This window comes from Eucyclogobius newberryi, unplaced genomic scaffold (assembly GCF_026437365.1).
Source record: "Eucyclogobius newberryi isolate DKJ021-1_F unplaced genomic scaffold, fEucNew1.0.hap1 SCAF_8, whole genome shotgun sequence".
NCBI classification, from domain to species: Eukaryota; Metazoa; Chordata; class Actinopteri; order Gobiiformes; family Gobiidae; genus Eucyclogobius; species Eucyclogobius newberryi.
In genome coordinates, this window is record NW_027316500.1 from 26,201,805 (window position 1) to 26,224,501 (window position 22,697).

Consider the following 22,697-nt stretch of genomic DNA (forward strand, 5'->3'; position numbering starts at 1 on the left):
ATCCCAAATGTTCACTAACACGTTACCTACAGCTCATCAATACGTGACCAGCTTCATGAAATCAAACTTTGAGAAGAATCAATTTGACATTTTGAGGAAAGGCTGAGTAGAAAGGACTTAATCTTGCTTCTAAAATCTCTAAATTTCTCATAATTGAACTAAAAAAAAATACTTAATTTAGTTCAAAAAATTTCACTTTTCAAAAAATGTCATTAAAAAATACGTAATTTTCTCCTAAAAATGACATGATTATCATTTTTTTGGTCTTTATGATATTGTAACTGTAATAATTCCGATTATCGATCAACCTAACAATCTTGACATCCCTACCGGCGGCCATATTGGATCCAGTCGCTGATGTAAACAAAGGTAAAAGTACATTTGCATAAACTGCTTGGACATCAGCACAGTTCTAACCTTTACTGTCAGCTCTGGTGCCTCTAGTCAATGATTAGCATTCGTGATTAGCATTCAGGTCAAACACGATGGGCCTGTATGTGTGTAGAAGTAGAACCACACTATTATTCATTAATTACTGATTTTAGTTACATTGATGGTCGTCTATGGCCAATATAAATCTGTACAAAGTCATGAAAAAGCTGTTCGTAGGCAAAAACAGACAACTTTCACTACATTTTAGCACACATTGGTATAAAACGATGGGTAAAATAGAATTACTTTGTTTTTTTGATGCAGGATAAATGTCGTTTGCAGCTTAATTTATAGAATAACTATATTTTATTTGATTTGTGTATAGTTCAGCTAGGTCCTAGATTAATCGTGCTCAATGTTTCCTGATTCTCGACGTGTGAATTTGGACTAAATCTGAACTAAACCAACACCAGAACAGGTTCAAACAGAGTCTACGTCAAGATTAAAACCAAAGTTCAAGTTTGGTACCGGTTCAAACGTGGCGCAGTCCCAAGTCAAGACCTACAATTTAATCCTGCTTTAGTGGAGGTCGAGTCCTTCTTTAGAGCCTGGTCAATCATTGTGGATGTTGATTTTATACTTCCTCCTTTAACTATCAACTGGATCAAAACAACATCACATTAAACTACTTAATCCACACATTTGAATGTTTTTTTTAAACAGGTTTAAGGCAAAAATATGTTTACTGAAGAGTTCTAGATCAAAAACTTTAAGTAATAGTGTATTATTCAAGCAAAATCGCAAGTTGTTTACTCTTTTTTTGACATTTAGTTTGAATAACGCCACTGTTTTTGTGATACGTCATCTTTAGACATACGTTTTAGAGTCGACAGTTTAGATTTTAGTCGATTATCTGCCATTATTCTGACTGATTGCTGCAGACCTACCGCACAGCTACAGTTATACATTGACAGACTGGTGTATTTTGGCCTGGGACATTATCTCACGACGGTGCCACTTGCAGGACTGAGGCACAAACTCTGAATTCCATTTGGACATCGCTCTGGTCCGATTTAAAAGGCCAGACATGGATTGGAATAAAAAGCGTCTCCTGTCCGTCCCCGGTCTGGAGAAGCACAAAACAGACGCGTGCGATATGAAGCGGTCGGAGGTTATTTGGGAGGTTATTCTGGAGCCGGATGTGCTCTTGTGAATAACGAGCGATGACTGAAGCGTCACACGACTCACGCTCTGCAGATGACGAGGAAACCAAAGTGGAGCTGATGTAACTGGGTAAAGATTTAACGCGGGAAAATGTGGACAAAGACTTTCGATTTCGTGGACTTTTCTTTGCATTACTAATTTGGTGGCGACGATTGAGATATAAAATGAATCGTGACCATAAAATACAAGAAGATTTAGAAAAGATCAGAAAAACAAACCTTTTTGTATATGATTTTGCAAAAAATAATATAATTAACTAAAGTGCGATACATTTGGTTTCAAGTTTTGTAACGTTTTTGTACTGTTTTTATAGAATACAACAGCATTTGTTAAACCACATTTAAGAGTAACCATTGTTGTGCCTTGAAAAGAATTATATTTGTTTGTTTGCTTGTTTTTTAAGGAAAATAAAAGGGGAAATTAATGCAATTAGGAACAAAAAAGTCCCCGTCCACTGTTGCAGGGGAGATACATCAGTAGTTTTGATTATTATCATTTATTTTTTAATTTTTTTATATATATATATATATATATATATATATATATATATATATATATATAAAATAACAAAAACAAACAAAAAACAATGAAAAACAGACCCGGGCAGACCACAAGAGAACAAAAGATAAATAAAAAATAAAATTTGAAAGAAATAAGGGGGTGGCATCGTAAGAAAATTACCGTTAAAGCATATTTAATCCAAAATAAAAGTCACATTTTTTATTGGTATTTTCACAACAAATCTCCAAATTTAAATAAGTCAATTTTGAAGCCAAGCCATTATTTATTTCAATACCAAACGACACTATTGAATCCATCCCTCCTCTCCACAGAGCCAGCGCACAATCACAACAGTGAACTTGCAGCCTTGTGATGAGTAATCTGAACCCTGCAACAAAATACTGTCTAGACATCCACTCCTGTATAAGCTATTTCCGGACACTGTATAAAGCCAGCATATAACGTGCGCCGTTGTAAAAGGGACGCGTACAGTATATAGGTCTAAAGATGCTTCCGGTCGCCATCGCAGTCTGGCATTTACAGAGGCACCCGTCTGTTCATTTGCATAAGACGACGATGTGAAGCGATTCTGCTGCCGAGTTATGGGTGAAAAAATAGCTCTCATTAACCTCTGTTAATGGGACAAGCGGCAGTCAATCATCTTTCTCCTACGCAGGCGGAGGATGTGGAGGTTTGGGTGACGAGGAGAGGACGAGACGAGACTTGACTGCGATCGGGCCCACGAGAACAGTCGAGTTTAGTTCACAATATGGGCCTGTCGCGTGACTACAACACTTCTCTATCCAGGCCTCAAGAGCAAAAAAAAACATCAACTAAGGTTAGAAATGCAAGCAACTTCTTTCTTAATTCTTATTCCAACGCAGATCCATGAAAGGAAAGTGGTTTTGCTCTGCATTTGAACAAAACGGCGCAGAGAACCGCGGCACAGTGTCAAAAACTAAACTAAATTAGCCGTTGTAGTTGTCGGCGGGACCAGGAAGTGATGTCACGGTTAATGATGCCACAGCAGCACCGTGTGAAATGATTAGAACGTTAAATCAGAGCTTTAGAACAGAGAGCGCAGGCCAGAACTTTGCCCTTCGACTGTCAAGATGCAGACGTTTTGACCTGGTTTACGATGATTATCTGTGTAACTGCCGGGCCTATCCACAGGAAACCGACACTGGCAAAACGCTTAAAAGTCTTCTCTGCCAACGCGAATGTACGACTGAAGCAAACAGTGGTGACATTATTCCAAAGATGTGCTTGAAGTCGATTTAAAATAAATAACAATGGACTCAAATCCCTGAGAGAAAATGACAAAGTTCAAAGATGTTGTGTTATTTCTTTCATACACAGTGAAATGCTCATGGTTTTACAGTGTATGAACTGAACCCGGACAAGAACAGGACCAAACCAAGTCTACAACAGGATTACCGTATTTTCTGGACTATAAGTCTTTTTTCATAGTTTTGGCCGGGGTGCGACTTCAGAGCGACTTATATGTGATATTATTTGTTATTTTCACACTGACAACCACAAGAGGGCGCTCTAGGCTCTAAGCGACGCAGAAGAAGAATCTGCACTTCCTCTACCTCTGGAGTTTGTGGAGTTGTTTAGAAGTGACACAGAGGAAGAAGAATTCAATGGATTTAGTGATTTGGGGTAAAACTGATGCTTTGGTAAACTTGTTAGCATGTTCTTTATGCTATAGTTATCTGAAGAACTGTTCATATGTTACGTTAACATACCAGACACTTACCACAGTTCTGTCTGTGCCTCATGTAGCTGAAGGTGTTAGCGTTAGCATACGTACATCTATTCACCATGTTCTCTCATCTGTTATTATTTTAAACTGAATTTCAAGATGAAATGTCTGTTCTTGGTCCTGAATTTGATCAAATACATATCCCCAAAAACTGCGACTTATACTACCAGACTTATTTTCTGGCTGGTGCGACTTAAACTTCGGTGCGACATGTTAGTCCGGAAACTACGGGGGTCAAACCAGGAACAAACCGGTGTGAGGGTAGAGACGTACGGGAGCTTAGGGTGGGCACAGACACAGGTTTGTTTGGGGGGTTTGGACACAGACGTTATGACATGCAGTGAGTGACCGCGTTTTCCCTGCACCACTTACCGCTCTGTCAAAGTCCATCTCATAAAAAAACTTATACCAGGGTTCATTCTCTAAATCTACGGCGTCGAGGGGTACGTCCCGAGTCTACAGCGGCACGGCGCAGGAGAGGAAAGACACAAACACAGAGAGAAAGAGAGAGAAAAGTCACACAGATGAGAACAACATGAGAACAGTAATGATGGAAAACAACAATAGTAATGATGGAAAACAACAGCAATGATGGGAAACAACAATAGTAATGATAGAAAACAACAATAGTAATGATGGAAAACAACAGCAATGATGGGAAACAACAATAGTAATGATGGAAAACAATAGTAATGATGGAAAACAACAGCAATGATGGGAAACAACAATAGTAATGATGGGAAACAACAATAGTAATGCATGACACTGAAGAGACGAGCAAATGTTCAAGTTTAGGTTTGTTTGTGAATGATCTGACGAGCCAGAATGTGTGATTTGAATAAACAGACAATTGGAAGACAGTGGATGTAAAATGACTTCTCAAAAAATAAATAGTGGCAGAAATGAAAAAAGTGTAATTTAAGGCTGGATTCGCACACACTACATCAAAAGGACTAAACTGGGACTGAACCAGGACTAGAATGAGGGATGCAGTTTTTCCAGCTCCGATACAATACTTCCGTTTTGAGTATTTGTCGAAATCTACTTTTCTAAAAACATCTAACAAAACGTGCTTAAAGATCAAGTTGTTCAGAAGATATATATAAAACACAGCTTATGTTTACAGAACAGGCGTCATGAAAGGGACTGTCAGTCTTGTTGTGTCCAGTCTCTACAAAAGTATGGACTTTATAAATACATTATAACAGTATGTGCCATGATGCCACAATAAATATGCCAATAATATTACTTGAACGCCATTACAGCGACTTTACGGCAGCGAAACTTTGTAAAATAAAGTCAGTGATGGCGTTAAAATGACAAGTAAAGTAAAGTAAGTGGGTAAACATGTGTTGTAATGGAAGATAGCTGTAGCTGGAACTAGAACAAGACCAAACCAAGTCTACATCAGGACTAAACTGGGACTAAACTGGGACTAAACCAGGACAAGGAATTATGAACCAAATCGAGATGAATTAGAAAGAGATTGAAACAGCACAAAATAATGTTGAAATCTGGATTATTAAAATTCAAACTGCCATTTAAGAACCACCATTTGATGCATGTTTTTGGACGCCAACAAATGAAGACTAATTAACACTCTTACATGTTTAAAATACAGTACACATAGCTACATTACACCGTCAGCAACTTGGAGACTTGAACCGTCTTTTAGTCATTAAGAATAAATCAGCATAATATAAAAGAGACATTCGATTTGGGACACGTTCACTTCACATCTCGGGACGCAGACGGGTCACATTTATTACATTTTAAATCATAAACGTGTTCCTTTAAAGGTTAAAAAGGTGAATAAATAAAACAAGCTGAATTGACATTTTAGGCTGTGTTCACATTTGTCCTGTTTTGTCCCGTTTAGTCCTGGTTCGAGTCTCCAGTTTAGTCTTAGAGCTCACATTTGGTCCAGTTCTAGTCCGTTCCATCCCGGTTTAGTCCAGTTCTAGTCCCAGTTTTGATGTAGTGTGAATAAATCCGCCCATAAACGGTGGGTGACACAGTGGGCGATGCCAGCGCTGTGACCCAGAGTAAAAGGATGGAAACGCACAGGCCCCAGACGGTCTGCGGTCCCGGGATGAACCGCCACAGACTTCCTTTTCGTGAACGATGGGACGAGGCCAGATCCGCGCTAACACAATCTACGGCTCCGCGTGCGTCACGTAATGAGGCCGCGTTACATAACGAGGCTGCCATCGCGACACTGCGGGGGCCGCCGTGCACGGGGGGGCATTAAACGGGCCGCGAGTCGAAAGGGCACAGCCAAAAACACAGAATTTACTGAAATGACTGTCTAAGCTTGAATTTCACTGACAAACGAGGAAAAGCAATTGTTTATCCAGTTAAAAATGTTCAATCTGTTCAGTTTGCAAATAATATCACTTATGCATAATCGGCAACATTTTTAAGTTCATTTTCAATAGATTATTAATGATATGAATGCATTTTTCTCCTTTTTTTTGCTCTGAGAAATGCTATTTGTTTGTTTTGTATCACTAACTCTTGAATATTTCCCTGTATTATTTTCCTGAGTCTTGCATTGATAATGATGAATTGTAATGTGCAGTTTGTGTCATCATTCTGTAATAAACAAACCAAATTAAAAGGAAATTAGAGAAAAACATGTCGCCTCAACAAGAACGCCCATTTTCTAGCATCGAAAGTCAACCATATTTTTTACAAACAATAAAAGTATGATGCATTTTTTCTAGATTAGAACGTAATAAAGTTCTGATGTTGTATCGCAGAGAGTAAAGAGTAAAGACAGTTCTAAAAAAAAAAAAAAAACAGACTTTGTACAATCTCCACAAACACTGATTAGATTCACTAAGACTAATTGTGTTAAGGAGCTACATATAGTAACACGACTATAAACAGATTATAATTAAGTTTAAGCCTTTGACTAATCGTTAGAGCAGATACATTATGCTCAGGACAATCGCGGATCTTCATTTTAAAAGGCGTTTTCAGACATTTTTAATTGCAATACTGATAAAAAAAAACAACAACTTAAAATAAGAATAATGAAATAATAATACTAAAGATTAGTCGAACATGAATGAAATACCCTCAATGCGACTTTTGACTTTGGGTAAATGAGAAGGGAAAACAATGAAAAGCGGGCGGCAAGAAATCGTAAAAGTGCTTGTCATTCTTTTAATAATTAAAGGCGGTATGGACGATTTTTTTCAGCAAATTTTTTCTCATATTTCCTCGTGGCGTGGATAAATCATTTGTCCTGCCACGTATCAATCATAAAACGCACCTATCGCTCACCTGCAGCCGCGTCAGACTCGTCCCCACGTTTCCGCGTGCCTAAGCGCATGGATCTATCATAATATAGTTCCCTCAGTGTACGGGGCAAAATGAAGACGGAGAAAGACAGTTCGAGCTGACTCAGAAGTGGACAGAAATCTACGGGAGACGAGCGATGTGATGCGCTCCGTTGCGCTAATAAACAAACGCACGTGTGTGTTGTATCGGTCCGCAAGGGGGAGTGGCATGTGCACTTCCGCCTGCGTTCTCAAATCGCCGAAAAATCGTCCATACCGCCTTTAAGTGAAACCGGGCAGAGACACCGGGCGTGTCTGAAAGCGACACCGGCGGCGCAAACGAGCCCCCCGCCCCCTTCGCCCGAGCTCGTCAGATGAGTGAAATGTGGGTGGAGGCGCGGCTGAAACGGTGGAGAGTGCGGGCCGATAGCGCGCGGCTAACAATGCCACGCGCAGCTGTCGGGCATAAACAAACAAGCCGGCGGCGGACAGACCGGCGTACCGTTTTCTCCAGCTTCAGGACGGAGGATTTGCCCGGCTCGTAGTCGAAGATGCTTTTGGGCTCGGCTCGGTACTTCCTCGTGTCCACCTTTTTGTCTGGAGGCTGCCACTCGTTTCTGCGAAGGGAAACAGCGAGAGAGGGGAGAGGAAGAGGAGACGGAGACAGAGAGAGAGAGGGGGGGGTTATCAATGAGTCTCCATGGCAACCGCAGTTTTAACGTCGACGATGCGGGACCAGCCCTGACCGGCGGCGATGCGGCTGAATGGACGGACGCGGAGCTGACAAATGAATGAATGGAAATGCAAAAAATGTTGAGGTGATCAATGATGCTTTTGCGGATAATGACTGAACATAAATACACAGCATTTTTGTATCAACAGGAGTAAAAAGGAACTATGTCCAAAAAAAAAACATTTCAGAAGCTAAATTAAGTCGTTTTCATTAATTCTACCGAGACAAGACCAAGACTTTTGAGTGTCAAGACCGAGACAAGACCAAGACTTTTGAGTGTTGAGACCGAGACCTACCCGAGACAAGACTAAGACCGCTGAGTGCTTGGACCGAGACAAGACCAAAACATTTGAGGGTCAAGGCCGAGACAAGACTTATCCCGAGACCGAGACAAGACCAAGACCACTGAGTGCTTACACCGAGACAAGACCAAGACATTTGAGGGTCAAGACCGAGACAAGACCAAGACTTTCGAGGGTTGAGACCGAGACAAGACCAAGACCATGACAGATCGAGACCAAGTCAAGACCAATTTAAAAAAAAAACGCCAAACTAAGACTGTGCTCAAGAAAAATCTAGACTTGACTGAACCCAGAAACTAATTAAAAATCTCCACTTTTTGCATCAACTTAATGTTATTTTCATGATTTTGTCCATCAACCTCTAAATGACCGCTGCTAAAACTGCGGATCCGTTTGCGTTGCTTCTGACGTCGAGCTCAGGCCTCGTTTCTCGCTCGTCTGTTTTCCACTTGAGGATGTTTTGGAAGAGGAACACTGGGCTTCTCCTGATGACCTTCCTCTGAGACAACGGGCCGAAGTGCATTGTCCATTGTGTTTGTAAAAGAGCGTTGACGAATGGCCCGACGTCACGCTCTCCCTTTGCACACATTTTCCTTTGGTTTAGTTCTGCCCACTCACAAACACAGGAAACGACAGCGGAGCAAACCGTCTGAGGAGGTTTAGAACGACCCGCGTCACGATTATCTGTGAAATGTTCTGCAGAAAATGTGCTCAGTGTGTCCATTTTGGTGTGCTTTTTTACTGCCTTGTATCACTGATTTGTGCAACCGTATTTTCCAAACTATAAGTCGCACCTTTTTTCAGAGTTTTGGCCGGGGTGCGACTTATATGTGATATTATTCGTTATTTTCACACTGACAACCACAAGAGGGCGCTCTAGGCTCTAAGCGACGCAGAAGAAGAATCTGCACTTCCTCTACCTCTGGAGTTTGTGGAGTTGTTTAGAAGTGACACAGAGGATGAAGAATTCAATGGATTTAGTGATTTGGTGTAAAACTGATGCTTTGGTAAACTTGTTAGCATGTTCTTTATGCTATAGTTATCTGAATAACTGTTCATATGTTACATTAACATACCAGACACTTACCACAGTTCTGTCTGTGCCTCATGTAGCTGAAGGTGTTAGCGTTAGCATACGTACACCTATTCACCATGTTCTCTCATCTGTTATTATTTTAAAACTGCATTTCAAGATTAAATGTCTGTTCTTGGTCTTGGACTTGATCAAATACATTTCCCCCAAAAATGCGACTTATACAGGTTTTTTTTCTCTATTATACAGTTTTTTGGCTGGTACGATTTATAGTCCGGAAAATACGGTATAAAACTGAAGAGGATCTAAAGAGACACAAACGTTTCTGTTGTGGACCCTATGATACCAACACCTCTACAGTATGTCCTTGTGGCAGTAAAATTACCCATCAGGCCTTGCAGCGTGGTAGTCATGTGCAGGGGTCAAAGGTCAGAGCTCAGAGTGTCTGTGATGAGCAGCAGTTTATCCTCTTTCACCTGCTCCGCTCCATCAGACTCAAGCAACAGAGTGAGGACCGAGCTAAACCAGGACTAAACCAGGACTGAACCGGGACTGAACCAGGACTGAACCAGGACTGAACCAGGACTGAACCAGAACTGAACCAGAACTGAACCAGAACTGAACCAGGACTAAACCAGGACTAAACCAGGGCTGAACCAGGACTAAACCAGGACTGAACCAGGACTGAACCAGGACTGAACCAGGGCTGAACCAGGGCTGAACCAGGGCTGAACCAGAACTGAACCAGGACTGAACCAGGGCTGAACCAGGACTGAACCAGGACTGAACCAGAACTAAACCAGGACTAAACCAAGACTAAACCAAGACTAAACCAGGACTAAACAAGAGCTGAACCAGGACTGAACCAGGACTGAACCAGGACTGAACCAGGACTGAACCAGAACTAAACCAGGACTAAACAAGAGCTGAACCAGGACTGAACCAGGACTGAACCAGGACTAAACCAGGACTAAACAAGAGCTGAACCAGGACTGAACCAGGATTGAACCAGGATTGAACCAGGACTGAACCAGGGCTGAACCAGGACAAAACCAGGACTAAACCAGGACTAAACCAAGACTAAACCAAGACTAAACCAGGACTAAACAAGAGTTAAACCAGGACTGAACCAGGACTGAACCAGGATTGAACCAGGACTGAACCAGGGCTGAACCAGGACAAAACCAGGACTAAACCAAGACTAAACCAGGACTAAACCAGGACTAAACAAAGACTAAACAAAGACAAACCAGGACTGAAAAAAAAAATAGTTTTTGTCAATATTGCCCCATAGAAACATTGCTGATGTACGGTCAACGAGTGAGTAGCATAAATACTGGACTGTAACCACCACCGGTCAAACAAACAATAAATAAATAACACAATACAATAAACAAACCGGTAAACTCGACCTGTCACTCGCTGCTCAGAGACATATGACCAAGACCAGTAAAGACGGACCACAGAGCAAAGAAACTCATTATACATCAGTGCTGCAACATGCGACAAGAACGTGAACTAAATCCACCTTAAATCATGAATGTTAAGGACTCAAAACAACCAAACGTGGTCTTAAACGGCGCAAAACTACCGATAAACTCAAACTGTATCAAAGGTCAACTATAATGCATGAACAAAAGACAAAGACGGGTGGCTCTAAACCACCCGTCGTTAGATGTTCCTGTTGCTAATGGGTTTTTAAAAGAGCTACAGAGCTATTGGAAGGAGCCATATATTTTTGAAACAGGATACACAGAGTATTTATGAGAATAGTACAAATCGTTTGCCTGTGTTTACAACTCAGCGTGTCCGAAGGCAACATGAAACTTAAGAACCAAATGAAACTGTAAACAAAGATAAATCTGACCCTTACGCAGTGGGAACGCCTGCCGCCATTCATTTATACATGGGAATAAAACATGAGTAAATATATAAATAAACAAATAAATCCCTTTAGGCTGGGACGTGACACAATTCCCACAAAACGAAACACAAAACATTCTCACGAGCTAGTTTTTCCTTTCATTTGATTGTTGTACATTTGGAATCTTGTGATGACGCACCCCCTTTGTGACGGGAATAAAGTGAATAAACTGAGCATAAACTGAGCATAAACTAAGCATAAACTGAGCATAAACTGAGCATAAACAGGGCATAAACTGAGCATAAACTGAGAATAAACTAAGCATAAACCGAGCATAAACTGAGCATAAACTAAGCATAAACTGAGCTTAAACTGAGCATAAACTGAGCATAAACTGAGCATAAACTAAGAATAAACTGAGAATAAACTGAGAATAAACTCAGCATAAACTGAGCATAAACTTAGCATAAACCGAGAATAAACGGAGTATAAACAGAGCATAAACTGAGCATAAACTAAGCATAAACTGAGCATAAACTGAGCATAAAGTGCAGTGAGGATGAGAATGAGCGCTGACCGTTTGGTTTGGTGAAGAGACGAGGAGCGCGTCGGCACCGGCAGCGTCCGGCTGCGGGGGTCCACCTGCTGGTCACTCTTTGAACGCGGGACGGTCCTGGAGGTCCTGGCTAAAGAAACACAACAGTCACAAAGTAAGAAGCTCTGATGGAGACTTTTATCTGGGGTTAAATGTCTTTGATTTTATGATTAGATCACTAAATGACTAAAGCAAGATTGAGCCTTAAGCAGGAATAAAGCGAGTCTGAAGTGGTTCGAAAGTGGGTCTAAAGCGGGTCTAAAGCATGTCTAAAGCGGGACTAAAGCGGGACTAAAGCAAGTCTAAAGCAGGACTAAAGCTGGTCTAAAGCAGGACTAAAGCAGGACTAAAGTAGAACTAAAGCGGGTCTAAAGTGGGACTAAAGCGGGTCTAAAGCAGGACTAAAGCAGGACTAAAGTAGAACTAAAGCGGGTCTAAAGTGGGACTAAAGCGGGTCTAAAGCAGGACTAAAGCAGGACTAAAGTAGAACTAAAGCGGGTCTAAAGTGGGACTAAAGCGGGTCTAAAGCAGGACTAAAGCAGGACTAAAGCAGGACTAAAGCGGGACTAAAGCGGGTCTAAAGCAGGACTAAAGCTGGTCTAAAGCAGGACTAAAGCAGGACTAAAGTAGAACTAAAGCGGGTCTAAAGTGGGACTAAAGTGGGTCTAAAGCAGGACTAAAGCAGGACTAAAGTAGAACTAAAGCGGGTCTAAAGTGGGACTAAAGCAGGTCTAAAGCGGGACTAAAGCAGGTCTAAAGCGGGTCTAAAGCGGGACTAAAGCAGGTCTAAAGCGGGACTAAAGCGGGTCTAAAGCGGGACTAAAGCGGGACTAAAGCGGGACTAAAGCGGGACTAAAGCGGGACTAAAGCGGGACTAAAGCAGGACTAAAGCAGGTCTAAAGCATGTCTAAAGCAGGACTAAAGCAGGACTAAAGCAGGACTAAAGCATGTCTAAAGCAGGACTAAAGCGGGACTAAAGCGGGACTAAAGCGGGACTAAAGCAGGACTAAAGCATGTCTAAAGCAGGACTAAAGCAGGACTAATGCAGGTCTAAAGCAGGTCTAAAGCGGGACTAAAGCGGGACTAAAGCGGGACTAAAGCAGGACTAAAGCATGTCTAAAGCAGGACTAAAGCAGGACTAATACAGGTCTAAAGCAGGTCTAAAGCATGTCTAAAGCGGGACTAAAGCGGGACTAAAGCGGGACTAAAGCGGGACTAAAGCATGTCTAAAGCAGGACTAAAGCAGGACTAATGCAGGTCTAAAGCAGGTCTAAAGCGGGACTAAAGCGGGACTAAAGCAGGACTAAAGCAGGACTAAAGCAGGACTAAAGCAGGACTAAAGCATGTCTAAAGCAGGACTAAAGCAGGACTAAAGCGGGACTAAAGCGGGACTAAAGCGGGACTAAAGCAGGACTAAAGCGGGACTAAAGCAGGTCTAAAGCAGGACTAAAGCAGGACTAAAGCATGTCTAAAGCAGGACTAAAGCAGGACTAAAGCGGGACTAAAGCGGGACTAAAGCGGGACTAAAGCAGGACTAAAGCAGGACTAAAGCAGGACTAATGCAGGTCTAAAGCAGGTCTAAAGCAGGTCTAAAGCAGGACTAAAGCAGGGCTAAAGCAGGGCTAAAGCAGGACTAAAGCAGGTCTAAAGCAGGACTAAAGCAGGACTAAAGCAGGACTAAAGCATGTCTAAAGCAGGACTAAAGCAGGTCTAAAGCAGGTCTAAAGCAGGACTAAAGCATGTCTAAAGCAGGACTAAAGCAGGACTAATGCAGGTCTAAAGCAGGACTAAAGCATGTCTAAAGCAGGACTAAAGCATGTCTAAAGCAGGACTAATGCAGGTCTAAAGCAGGTCTAAAGCAGGTCTAAAGCAGGTCTAAAGCATGTCTAAAGCAGGACTAAAGCAGGACTAATGCAGGTCTAAAGCAGGACTAAAGCGGGTCTAAAGTGGGACTAAAGTAGGACTAAAGCGGGTCTAAAGCGGGACTAAAGTGGGTCTAAAGAGGGACTAAAGCGGGACTAAAGCTGGACTAAAGCAGGACTAAAGCAGGCTAAATATGCAAGAGCCAAACATTAGCTTAAGTTATAGCCTATGCGCAAGACATTATTATTTTTCACTATGTATTTTTTTATGTTTATTATGGAACAAACTTTGTTTTATCTCAATTTTTTATCTCTTTTCCCCCGCAAATAATAAAGGTTCAATCAAAATAAACTCACAAAACTAAAGACACACTCCAGTTTAATTAAAACGACCACCTTTGGACCGTCTTGTTTTTGTTTTGTTGATTAAAAACACATTTAAATAGATTAAACTCACCTTCCTCCAAATAGGAAAAAGGAGTGGAGGCATCATCTAAAAAAAGAGACAAAACAATTAACACGACTTATTGTAATGACTTGCCTGACTATTACCGTTAATACTAAATGACAATAGCACCACTTAGTCGAGACTGCAGCTTTTGTTGGTTAAAATGTGCCGATAGGAGCTTTTCCTGGACACATTACCGAGCTAAAACTGTCCGAGCATCAATACACGTCAAGGCTCGACAGTAAAAGAACCACAGCCTCATCGAAATGTGCCAAATATAAGAGTATTGATCGATAAACTGAAGAGAAACTGTCAAAGTCGATAAAGTGATTCGTTCATTCGACACAGGAAGCTGCGGAGGATGTCGTTTGTCTCAGTTTTCTTTCAGTAAAGTTAGAAAAATAAGAAATAAACTCGTTCCTTGAGGTACAATATGATGTTTTTTCCCTATGATCATGCTAAATGGAGTTGATGATTGATTTAAATGTGGAATTTCTCAAAAATAAACAGCTAAAAGGACGTAAGTTATAGCTACACGGCGCTACAGTGACATCTAGTGGCAGGAGGCCGACAGTACTACAAGCGACTGTCAAAAAGCCATGAGTAATTCTGCATTTCCAAGATTATACATATTTTTCAGACGTATTTCGTAATTTTTTTATTTTTTTTTTAGCATTGCCATGACTACTTGGACCAGTTTTAGCACAAAATGTAAAAGAGAGAAGTATTAAATAAGTCATTACTTGGTGAGTAAGCATTATCGCTGCAAGATTCGTGCAACTGAAGACGTAGCAAGAAGTCAAGAGAACCTACTTCAGTTATGTGATGTTTTGAGCCAACTTTTTAATATGCTTTTTAGGGCTGTAGTAGTTGACGAAATAAATTCTTTGATGTGAAGATTTTGAAAACGATCAAAGCGTCAAAAGTGGTGATCTGGGTTAAAAAAAAGTGTTGATTTTTGTTCAGTAGAAACAACTAAATTGATTCACAGACTTTTTTAAGATAATCAAATTTCTAACAATATAATTTGATTGTCTTGAAAAAGTCTGTGGATATATCGAAGACGAAATGAACATTGTTGGAGTAACTAAATGGATTTCCAAATTCTTGATCAAGATTTCCTTAAAAAAAAAAGTCAAGTGGCAGTAGAAAGTACAGATATCTGCTCTAATGCAATAAAGTAAAAGTAAAACACTGTTAAATGTACTTAAGTATAGTACAGAGACCTAAAATGTTTAATTAAGTGCTGTACTTTTATTAGAAAATACAGTACTTTTACTTTTGTACTTCATTACTTTCCACCACTGTGCATAACAACTATTCATAGACAAAAGTAAAAGGATAAAGTGTGTTTTCATGTTTAAAAAAGGCAGATTTAACTAATTCTCTCCCTGCTGTGGTCCATACGAATCCTTTAAAATGAAATAAAATAATGAGTCAACCAATTAATCGACTAAACAAAAGAATTACAGCCCTAAAGTCAAGTGCAATTATAACATCCCCACACTTCTCCTAAATGTAAAGCAAAACTCCAAGAACATCATTAACCGTATTTAATCATAAATTTCAACTTCTGGTGCACATCCCGAGCAAACCGCCCTCGCTGTGCCCGGATCTTGCAGCGTCGAAACGGAAGCAGCCCACGAGCGGTTATTCGAGTCAAAAATCCTTTCAAATACGTCCAAGCGCTGGCGGGGGGCGGGGGGGCGGAGCCGGTCGCCGTGACGACAGAGCGAGAGCGTATTTGAAAGCGCTGGCGGCGTCAGCGTGGCTCGCTCTGGATACCTTTGCGTGCGATCTGAGTGTCATAGCTCTCGGGGAAAGTGTAGGTGGGACGGTAAGGGTTTTCCTCAACGCGCTCTGAGCTCGGCGGTGATGGGGAGACAGAGCACACGGTGATAAACAACAAAAACAACAACAACAACACAACAACAACAACACAACAACAACACAACATGAGCATGAGGTGGGCACACACGCCATGAGCAGTGGTCCGCAAACTTTTCACACGGATTGAGATTTATTTAGCGGCACGAATGTGTGAAGTGTGTCAATGTGGAGGACAGAACGAGGAGTAAACCAGGATTAAAACTGCATCTGGTAAAACAGGTCTAAACCAGGACTAAAACAGGTCTAAACCAGGACTAAAACAGGTCCAAACCAGGACTAAACCAGGTCTAAACCAGGATTAAAGTGGGACTTATCTCTTAACTTGACTGAACTAGGTGTAAAACAGCAGGACTAAATCAGGAGTAAACAAGCAGTAAAGCAGGACAAAAAAACGCAACAACATAAGGACTGAATCTGGATGAAATCAGGAATAAACCAGGGATAACTAAGGGCTGAATGTAGACTAAACGTAGACAAAGACTAGACTAAAAATATGCCAAATGTTGACTAAAACCTGGACTAAAACATCAACTAAAACCTTGGCTAAACCCTCGACAAAAATAAATGTAAAGCAGGACGAAAAAAGGACCAAATGAGGACAAACACAGTGGACAGCAGGACTAAAGAAGGATGGAACAGGGACTAAACTAGGACAAAGCAGGTTAAAAAGCTGGACTTTCTCTTAAATTAACTACAAAGCGACAGAACTAAACCAGGACTAAACCAGGACTAAACCAGGCAAAAAACAAGACTTACAATAGAGCTGAACCTGAACTCGGACCAAACTCAGTCTAAACTCAGTCTAAACTCAGTCTAAACTCAGTCTAAACTCAGTCTAAACTCAGTCTAAACTCAGTCTAAACTCGGACATAAACTCGGACATAAACTCAGTCTAAACTCGGACATAAACTCGGTCTAAACTCGGTCTAAACTCGGTCTAAACTCGGTCTAAACTCGGTCTAAACTCGGTCTAAACTCGGTCTAAACTCAGGACTAAACTCAGGACTAAACTCAGGACTAAACTCAGGACTAAACTCAGGACTAAACTCAGGACTAAACTCAGGACTAAACTCAGGACTAAACTCAGGACTAAACTCAGGACTAAACTCAGACTAAACTCAGACTAAACTCAGACTAAACTCAGGACTAAACTCAAGACTAAACTCGGGACTAAACTCGGGACTAAACTCAGACTAAACTCAGACTAAACTCGGACTAAACTCGGACTAAACTCAGACTAAACTCGGACTAAACTCGGACTAAACCCGGACTAAACTCAGACTAAACCATGACAAAAGCAGGTCTAAATAATCTGTCCTAACTGGGACTAAGGGTGCACAACAGGACTAAACAAAGACAAGCACTAAACTAGTTTTAAAGACCAAACAGATTGAAAAGTTGGACTGGACTAGAACAAAATCTCTGATCTCTACTTTAAGAATGAAAGAATGATGAACAAACCAAGGAGTAAACGAGGTCTGGAAACTAAACCAGGTCTAAATTGTGCCTCAGGAAAAAGAAAGTCTGAAGTTTGAGAACCACTGTCCAAAACAAGTAAACATGTTGTAACTCACCTGGGATCTTGTGTATTTGCTTGAACATGCTCTTGTACCAGTCTTTGGACTTGTCCGTGTTCTGGAACGAGAGGAGACAAAACACAGAAGCGACTCGTCAGACTCGGGGCCCGACACCGTCCGAGTCTTCATTGTGTACACGGTGAGCTGGAGGTGTGTCTTACCCGCGGCGGGACAATGGGCCTGTTGACCGGGCTCAGGACGGGCGAGCGCAGCGACAGTCGCAGCCGTTTCCCATCCATCTCCGGGACGGGATCGAGCGAGACCCGGGCGCTCTCCGGGCGCTTGTCCCGCGCGAGCGCGTCTGTCGCAAAACACAAAGCGCTTATTGAGATTTCACTGCATTTTGTGAACACACGTACATGACACGTACAATATTTAGATGAAAGTGTTAATGTTGTTTTAGCAAAATGTGATTATTGAGGAGCTGATTAAAAAAAATTACCTTTTCATAGTTTTGGCCGAGGTGCGACATATACTTATATTTATACTTATATACTCATACTCCGGAGCGACTTATATGTGATATTATTTGTTATTTTCACACTTGCAACTGCATTTCATACTCCAGTGCGACTTATATATGTTTTTTTCTTCTCCATTATGCATTTTTTGGCTGGTGCGACTTATACTCAGGTGCGACTTATAGTGCGGAAAATACGGTATGTTGTAAATGTTTAAAATAAAAGGTATGAGGCCATATTTATGCTTTTTTGGGATTCATTTGACTGCATTTGTCTGATAATTAAGGCGAGACACTGCAGGTGAAGAGGAAAAAATCTTAAAATTCCTGCAGTCGACTCAGATAAAAAGTAAGAACAAATTTATATTTTCATTTCAATTTATTTGTATTAAAATGCACATTTAGGACATTTAAATCAGAAAAATTGACAGAACCAAGTAGACATTTCTTGGTTAATTTTGATGACATATTAGGTTTGGTTTTTCTTAATTACATTTCTTTCATTTTTTGAGTAAACGGCCTAAAAATATAAATTTTGCCTAATTTTTTAGACTTGAAACTTTAATAAATACTGGTTGGAATGAGATATCAGCAAATAGTAGAACAGTATGTTCGGTCAAAATCTTGTTAAGTATAAGTTTGTAAAGTTTGGTGTGTGCAGGTGCTACTTGTACTTTTCGGCCTTTGAAGTTACAATGTCCCAAGTAAATACGTAGATTTAATCCGGGATTAAATGAAATAATAACACATATTTAAGAGCAGATTAGTCACTTTCTCCACAGGAAAGCCTACAGATTTAGGGTGCAAACTGACCTTAAACCTGAACTATTACATGTTTTACCACATTTCTGTTAGATTGACATATTGTCTGACTATCATGATCAAAATACTCCCAAAGAAACATTGCGATATTTAGTTATGTCACTATTGCCCACCCTTGGTACATATGCAGTCTCATATCAGCAATACAGGATTTGTTAGTGAATAAATTGAATAAATGGCGTCAGATTAAAAATATGTTTTGGACATAAAACACAGGATGAATCACATTTGTGTCTTGGTTTGTTTTCTTCATAATCAGATTTAAATCATGCACATTTAAGCTTCGAAACGACATTATAAATCTACAGCGTGTGTACCTTCAGTGTGATAAAGAAGCCTTTGCTGTTCTGTTGTGAGAGACGGGAGACAGTGGAGCGAGAGGGACAAACAAACAAACAAACAAACAAACCAGTGAACGAGGGGTTAAAAAGACACAAATAGAGTAAATACAGTAAAATATTTCAGCAAATACACATGAAAAACCTGCACAACACAGTCTCCTGGATGACAACTGCTCAGGAAAGTATTCAAAACTATAATACTGACTCAAAAACACTGCCAAATGTGTGATCGATGGAGGTATTTGCACACATTCTGTCCTCTAATATTTATATAAGATGCATCTATTGCCCTCTAATGCTTGAAATGTGCACTTCCATGTATTTGTACTGGATTCAATGTTTACTTTATACACATTTGGCTCTTGTGAAGTCACAGGGAAACCAATAACTGTCAAAAGTATTAATCGGTTCATGCCAGACACGTGACCGGCTTTACACACCACCGGCGGCCATATTGGATCCAGTCGCTAATGTAAACAAAATGTCAAGTCCAAAGATAAATCTGCATAAACGGCTCGAGTTTCAGAGCAGTCCCGGGTCTCGTTTATAAAGCATCACGTTGGAATTCACCTTCTGCCTTAACTCTGCAGAGCAAAAGCTTTTGTGCCATTTCTGGCTCATTTCCATGTCATTTAGTCCTTTTACGGATCACAAACTTAACCTGGAAAATAACACGTGCAACATTTCTGTACGTACGCTTTATTAATGAGACCAGCAGCAGTGAAGCAGGAAAATAGAACATAAGGACTGAATCTGGACTGAATCAGGATTAAACCAGGGATAAATAAGGGCTGAACGTGGACTAAACATATACCAAATGTAGACTAAAACTTTGACTAAAATCTCGACTAAACCATGGACAAAAAAGGTTGAAACGAGGACAGAAGACTAACACAGTGGTCAGAAGGACTAAAGAAGGATTGAACAGGGACTAAACTAGGACAAAGAAGGTTTAAAAACTGGACTTTCTCTTTAATTAATTACAAAGCAACATAATTAAACCGGGACTAAACCGGGACTAAACCAGGACTCAAACGGGACTAAACCGGGACTAAACCGGGACTAAACCAGGACTAAACCAGGACTAAACCAGGGCTAAACCAGGACTAAACCAGGGCTAAACCAGGACTAAACCAGGGCTAAACCAGGGCTAAACCAGGACTAAACCAGGACTAAACCAGGACTAAACCAGGACTAAACCAGGACTAAACCAGGGCTAAACCAGGACAAAACAAGACAACAATAGATCAGAACCTGAACTCGGACTAAACTCGGACTAAACTCGGACTAAACTAAAAGTGCAGAGCAAACGCTTCTGAGCCATTTCTGGCTCATTTCCATGTCATTTAGTCCTTTATGGAAATGCTTTTCACGCAACATTTGTCAACCCTTTTTGCATTTATAAAAGTGCAAAGAGTAAACACTAGATAAAGTACAAATAGGACTTTGACCAAACGCACCAGAATCTTACCGTTGGCATGAATCGATGTGTATGTTTGTTGTAAATAAAAGCAGGATAAAATGTGGGAATAATGCGGTTCTTCAGTGGTTCTGGAGCTCTTTAAAGTACCTGCTCTGTTGTGCTGCAGCAGGACGATGGTGGGATTGACCGCGCAGGTGCAGGGGAAACCCGAGCGCCGATAGTCCGACAGAGGAGCCTGGTTCTCCTGGTTCTCCTGGACACTGTCCGGAGAACCCACCTGAGAGTGACAGGGAAAATCATGTACGCAACAATAGCAAAGGCGTTTATGTTCATGTGTGCATCGCAGTACCCTTTCAAAATAAGATACAAATCGCTTTTGGAATGGGTCTAAATGAACTACAACATGCAAATACTGTATCCCCCTGTTTTCATAATGTGTACTCAATCATTCAAATGTACAAATAATACAACAATAACGCAACAATAATACACTGTACAGCACAACATCTTTTGGCAACAATTTACATTAGAATATTACATATATATATATATATATATATATATATATATATATATATATATATATATATATATATATATATATATATATATATATATATATATATATATATATATATATATATATATAATGCATTGATTTATAAACAAATCTCAAATTACTTCCATTATATGAACCTTTTCTCATGCCCCTCAGTAGAAAACATCCTTTCTTAAATGACACAAAAGAAATAAGATGAGATTCTGTCCTAATTTATAATAAAATAAATAAAATAAATAAAATAAATAAAATAAATAAAATAAATAAAATAAATAAAATAAATAAAATAAATAAAATAAATACAATAAATACAATAAAATACAATAAATACAATAAATTGCTGCTGCTGTTGCCCTTATGGAACTACAAAAAACAAACAAAAAAACATTGCAATTTTTTCATCCAAGATAAAGGTAAACAAAATCTCACAAGCTCATTTCTTGCATGTGTTCAGAAAAAAAAGCCATCTTTGCTACTCTCACAGGCTGAATTCAACCGCATGCAGTCAAACAGTTGATGCATTCATCCATATTTACTGTCACTTGTATCATTTGAACACAACAACATAAGCCCACATACCTGGCACTGCGGGCTGCTCACCGGCCGTAAATCTGCCGAGCTCCTGCTGCTGCTGCTGCTGCTGCTGCTGATGCCTCCTTCTGCCAATCCCGTTTTAGCCTCATCTCCATTAATCTGCCCCGTGCAGGCGCCTGCAAGTGTCCAAAACAAGCGCTCAGTCTGGCAGCCAAAACAAAGATAGCGACGCCGCGGCCTGCACTAATAGACCGATAAACGTGTGACAACAAACGCGCCGGCGGTCGTGGACTTGACGCGTCGCTCTGTGGTTTTCGTGCACTGTTATCGACGGGGACACGGGCCCAGATTTCCCCCACACAATATTTTGAACTTTGCGGCCACAACAACGACGCCATTGAGCAAGTTGTGAAGGGCTGTTTGTCCCGGTGGCCTTTCTGCGGCACAATTAAAACCCCTTCGCTCGGACATCCAGCGCGCGGGGCGTCGGGGACAAAAGGCGGCTTTGACACGGGCTGGAGAATATGAGCTGTCACATTTGGTCGGGCCATATGTTCCCCAAACGTGACATGTTATGCAACAGCGTGATGGGACATAAGTCAGACGAGCGGCGGGAGGAATGTGTCCAAGCAAAGGCCGCGATAAAAGTGATAAATATTTACGTCCGCGGAGCTGGATTCGACAGCGGAGTGTCTGTTTCCCACTCAGCTGTGTAAATACCGATGTCACTGGGGTGTTTTTGGAGAGTTATGGCCTCGCGAGGGGATTCACGGGATGTGTCGTCGTTTTGCAAATATACCAACTTCTGTATTGTGTTTTTTTTGGAAGTGTATAATGTCCACTGTGATATATGTTCAGGAACATGTGGGGTGGATGCTGTTGGAGTTGAATAAAAAGCACCGGATCAACTGCTCAAAGAGATGTCACGATCACAAAAAGATCCTCAGTTTTTGCCCGTTTTTTTTGTTTTTATCCATCAAGAAACTTCAGTTTGAAATTGTCTGAAGACCTCAACTATTTTGACTCCAAACGTGAAAAAGCACATCCAGATAATCAGTCAAACTAAATTTAACTTTTTGCACATTTTTCAGGTACTTACTAT

At 40.7% G+C, this 22,697-nt stretch overlaps 1 protein-coding gene across 6 annotated transcripts in view; it reads right to left on the reverse strand.

The window, feature by feature from the left end:
• LOC140351644 (sorbin and SH3 domain-containing protein 1) overlaps positions 1–22,697 on the reverse strand; it is a 115,193-nt gene that overhangs the window by 60,455 nt on the left and 32,041 nt on the right. For 4 of the 6 annotated variants that reach the window (XM_072437568.1, XM_072437567.1, XM_072437566.1 and 1 more), the window contains exons 5-14: positions 21,641–21,771; positions 20,650–20,779; positions 19,056–19,085; positions 17,618–17,757; positions 17,454–17,514; positions 15,775–15,849; positions 13,999–14,034; positions 11,662–11,770; positions 7,655–7,769; positions 4,238–4,321 (exon numbers count right to left, since the gene is read on the reverse strand). In XM_072437568.1, coding sequence (XP_072293669.1) covers positions 4,238–4,321; positions 7,655–7,769; positions 11,662–11,770; positions 13,999–14,034; positions 15,775–15,849; positions 17,454–17,514; positions 17,618–17,757; positions 19,056–19,085; positions 20,650–20,779; positions 21,641–21,771 — 911 coding nt within the window. The remainder of the gene's footprint in view (positions 1–4,237; positions 4,322–7,654; positions 7,770–11,661; positions 11,771–13,998; positions 14,035–15,774; positions 15,850–17,453; positions 17,515–17,617; positions 17,758–19,055; positions 19,086–20,649; positions 20,780–21,640; positions 21,772–22,697) is intronic. The other 2 variants (XM_072437569.1, XM_072437565.1) reach the window with 1 other exon arrangement.